Source organism: Chenopodium album, chromosome 3, assembly GCF_948465745.1.
Source record: "Chenopodium album chromosome 3, dcCheAlbu1.1, whole genome shotgun sequence".
Classification (NCBI taxonomy): Eukaryota; Viridiplantae; Streptophyta; class Magnoliopsida; order Caryophyllales; family Amaranthaceae; genus Chenopodium; species Chenopodium album.
This window is the reverse complement of record NC_137836.1, coordinates 24,577,936-24,581,919: the sequence shown is the minus strand read 5'-3', so window position 1 is coordinate 24,581,919 and position 3,984 is coordinate 24,577,936. Positions and strand designations below refer to the sequence as shown.

At 37.5% G+C, this 3,984-nt stretch overlaps 1 protein-coding gene across 1 annotated transcript; it reads left to right on the top strand.

Annotated features, from left to right (window-relative positions):
• Positions 1-498: 498 nt before the first annotated feature.
• Positions 499-1,062, top strand: LOC145624947 (uncharacterized). Its single transcript, XM_081678032.1, has one exon. The coding sequence runs from the start codon at positions 499-501 to the stop codon at positions 1,060-1,062; it is 564 nt and encodes a 187-aa protein (XP_081534158.1).
• The last annotated feature ends 2,922 nt before the right edge of the window (positions 1,063-3,984 follow it).

Sequence of the window (3,984 nt, the reverse complement as noted above, 5' to 3'; positions counted from 1 at the left end):
ACAAAGAATTCAAATGGGAGCAAGAGCACAGAGAGGCATTCTAGAAGTTGAAGGAGTACTTAGCCAACCCTCTAATACTTTCTAAGCCTAAAGAAGGAGAACCACTTCAACTATACCTCGCAGTGTCAGAAGGGACGATCAGTACAGTCCTCATTAGGGAAGAAGACAAAGAGCAGTTTCCTATTTACTATGTAAGCAAAACCTTACTCAGTGCGGAAACAAGATACACTTCTCCAGAGGAAATCATCCTAACCTTAGTTACTACTTCAATAATACTGTGCCCATACTTTGAAAGCCACTCTATACGAGTATGAATCAACTACCCCATCAAAGCCATCATGAGAAAGCTAGAAATGTTAGGCAAAATGGAAAATGGGCTTTACATCTCAGTAGGTACGACATACAATATGATCCCAGAACCGCAATTAAGTCACAAGCCTTAGAGGATTTCGTAGCTTACTTCAAAAGGAAGTACTGGCCCTACAGGAACCCAAGGCGATGCAAAAGTTGACACTCCACACAGATGGTGCAGCAAACATTCGAGGTGTAGGTCTAGGAGTAGTGCTAACATCACCGCAAGGAGACAAAATCGCACTGGCAGTAAGGTGTAATTTCAAAGAAACCAATAATGAAGCAGAGTACGAAGCATTGATCACAGGACTAACTGTGGCAAAAGACATGAAGATACAACATCTGGAGGTAATATCCGATTTATTACTTATTGTGAACCAGATCAACGAGGAATATGCAGCAAAAGATACAAAGATGATAGCAAACCTGGAGGTAACAAAAAAGCTCATTAAGGAATTCAAGATAGCACAAGTACCCAAGAACTTAAATATTGAAGTAGACGTTTTGGCAAACTTAGAGTCAAACATCAACCCTGATGAGTTTGGAGCTATACCACTAGTGCACGTGTTATCACCAGCCATAGAGAGAGACTCGACCATGAACGTCTATGAGATACAGACAAACCTTACAGAAAAAGAAGACAGCTGGACAAAGCCTCTCAAAGGTTACCTCATAGATAAAGTAACACCAGCAGGAAATGTGGCAGCTTAAGCACTTGCCTTAAAGGCATCCAAGTATTACTTAATCAGCAATGTACTCTTCAAGAAGTCAGCAGCGGGACCATTCTTACGATGCCTAGAAAAAGAAGAGGCACAACAAGTATTGCAATCACTACACAGTGGAGAATGCGAGAATTACTAAGGAAGAAGAAACCTTGCCAATAGAGCACTCGAAATGGGATAATACTGGCCTAGCATGAGGAAGGACGCCGCAGAATTCTCTAAGAAATGCTTAGCATGTCAGGAGCACGCACCTTTAACACATAAGCCATCTAAAGAACTACACCCAACACTGACGTCTTGGCCATTCATGAAGTGGGGAATGGATATAGTAAAGCTGCCCCCCTCATCAAGGCAAAGAGTCTACTTCCTGGCAATGAAAGATTACTTCTCAAAATGGATAGAAGTAGAAGTATACAAGGACATCAAAGACAAGAATGTCATTTAATTCATCAAAAGCAATATACTAAGCAGATTCGGAGTACCAGCAAAAATCATCACAAACAATGGGTCCCAATTCATCAGCAATAAGACAACAAATTTCTGCAAGGAATGGAACATCTCTCACATCACATCTACACCAAGATACCCACAAGCGAACGGACAAGCAGAGTCGAGCAACAAAGTGCTAATCAACAACATGAAGAAGAGATTGGAAGGCGCTAAAGGGAAGTGGGCAGATGAACTACCCAACATACTCTAGGCAGATAGAACAACTCCAAAAGGCGCCACAGGTCACACTCCTTTCTCACTAGTGTATGGATGTGAAGCAGTAATCCCAACAGAAGTAGAGGTCCCCACTGCAAGGTACGGGTTGATGACAAAAGAAAGAAATCAAGCCGAGTTGGTACATAATTTGGATACTGTAGAAGAACTTAGAGAAGATTCAAGAATGAGAATGGAAGCCTACCAACAAGAAGTAGCAAGGAGTTTCAACAAGAATGTAAGAGCAAAAGTCTTCAGGATAGGAGATTGGGTCCTTAGAAAGGTTAACAAGAACACAAGAGAGGTAAATGCAGAAAAGCTAGCACCTAACTGGGAAGGGCCCTACGAGATCATCAAGGTAGTAGGCAACGGGGCATATAGCTAGACTTAGGAGCACAAAAGGGAAAGAGGTACAGAGAATCTTGAATGCAGCACAATTAAAGCTTTATAATTTCTAAGGTACGCAGTTACTATCTATAGACACCCATTTGTGTCTCCCCAAAACCAAACCCAGTGATGAGTACCTTTCACGTCGAATCATAATCGAATGAAGTGAAGGTGTGGAAAGTCTAGTGTTGCGGTTAGTTTTTATTTCTTTTCTTTCTCTCTATTTTTGAAAACCTATTTTAAAGAAAACAGCCAATCCAGTTTGGTTTGATCCATGGCAAGGGTCTAATAATAGTGTAGTTGGGTCGGGTTCAAAAAGAGCTTTCCAACGATATAATAAGCCCAATTCTGATGAATAATGAGGAAGTTATGGCCAAATTACTAAACTGGGCCCGGTTTGATATTTATGTGCGGCCCAATGATTTAGAGGAGGGCCTAATATTGATTTATCATTCCTAATGCAATTAGAATTGATTATAGTCTTCTAGATTCTTCTAGAAGGTTCTTTTCATTCCTAATTTAATTAGCATTGATAAATTGACTTTAGTTGACTTTTTAGAGTTTTAATCAAAATAAAATAAGTGTTTTTAAGGAAAATACGATTTTTCCCCTCCTGTACGGCTAAATTTTATCAAATTAAGAAAACGCGTGGAAACTGGTTCCTAGCGTCTGACGACAGTATTAGCGTCTGGCGTGTGGCGCTAATGTCTGGCGTGTGGCGCCAATTCGTTTTATTCTCTTCGAAACTTTGATTCGTTTTTTTATCACATCCAGCTGATTTTCTCTATAAATAGCCTCCTAAAATCTCCGTTTTCAATCATCAACAACAATCAACTTTCTAATTCTCTCTCACAAACTCTCATCAAGAATCTCTTGATTACTCTCTCTCTCTCCCTTTCCTAAACTGGCTTTTTGCATACAAAATTCCGCATTCACAAGATCTAGAAACACCTAGCATAATTCGAAGTTGCCTTCGCCCTAGATGTGAAAGGTTTGATATTTCTGAGGGTTTGGTCCCAAATCTCTATTTCAATTATTTAATTTAATTTAATTCTTTGATTTTATATTTTGCTTGAAGTTACTAACGCGTGTATTTTGTTATTAGAAAGAGGTACGAGGCATCCAAGTAAGTTCTTTAATTGTTTAATTGCTATTTTGATATAGAAATCATGTCTATGTTATTTTTTTGATTCCTAGTATCATGTTTAGGGTAATAACTATAATTTCTAATATCAAGTATGATTAAAAGAATGCTTCGTAGTATCATGTCTAGGGTAAAGAATAAGTTTCTTAAATCAATTATGATTCCTGCAATGCTTTCTATTTTCTTCCTAATATTCATGTTCGTATCATGTTAAGGCTATATATTTGATATTTATTATTTAGTGACATGCTAGGGTTTGTTATTAATCTTGTTAGTATCATGTCAAGGATCTTGCTATTAATATTATGCTTTAACATGATTATGATAATTATGATTATGATTATTATTTATTATGAAATATATTATGTTGCTTTATATATATTTTATTGTTATTGCTTGATCACACCTTTTATGCATGTTTAAAGGGAATTTGTACTTGTAATCACGCTTAATAAGATAATTAATAATCTTGTTTAGGGTTAATATGATTTTAATTCAAGTGATCGCCAATAATAGATTTATTTGTGCATTAATATTCAACCAACATAGATAAACAGGTTTAGGGTTAACCTAATGATTGCATGTTAGTCAGAAAGCGCATATGAATACGATCAGAATAAAGTAGAGGCCTATTATTAGGGCAGGTTCAATCTCTTTTAGGTTGGATTTGTACCTTCA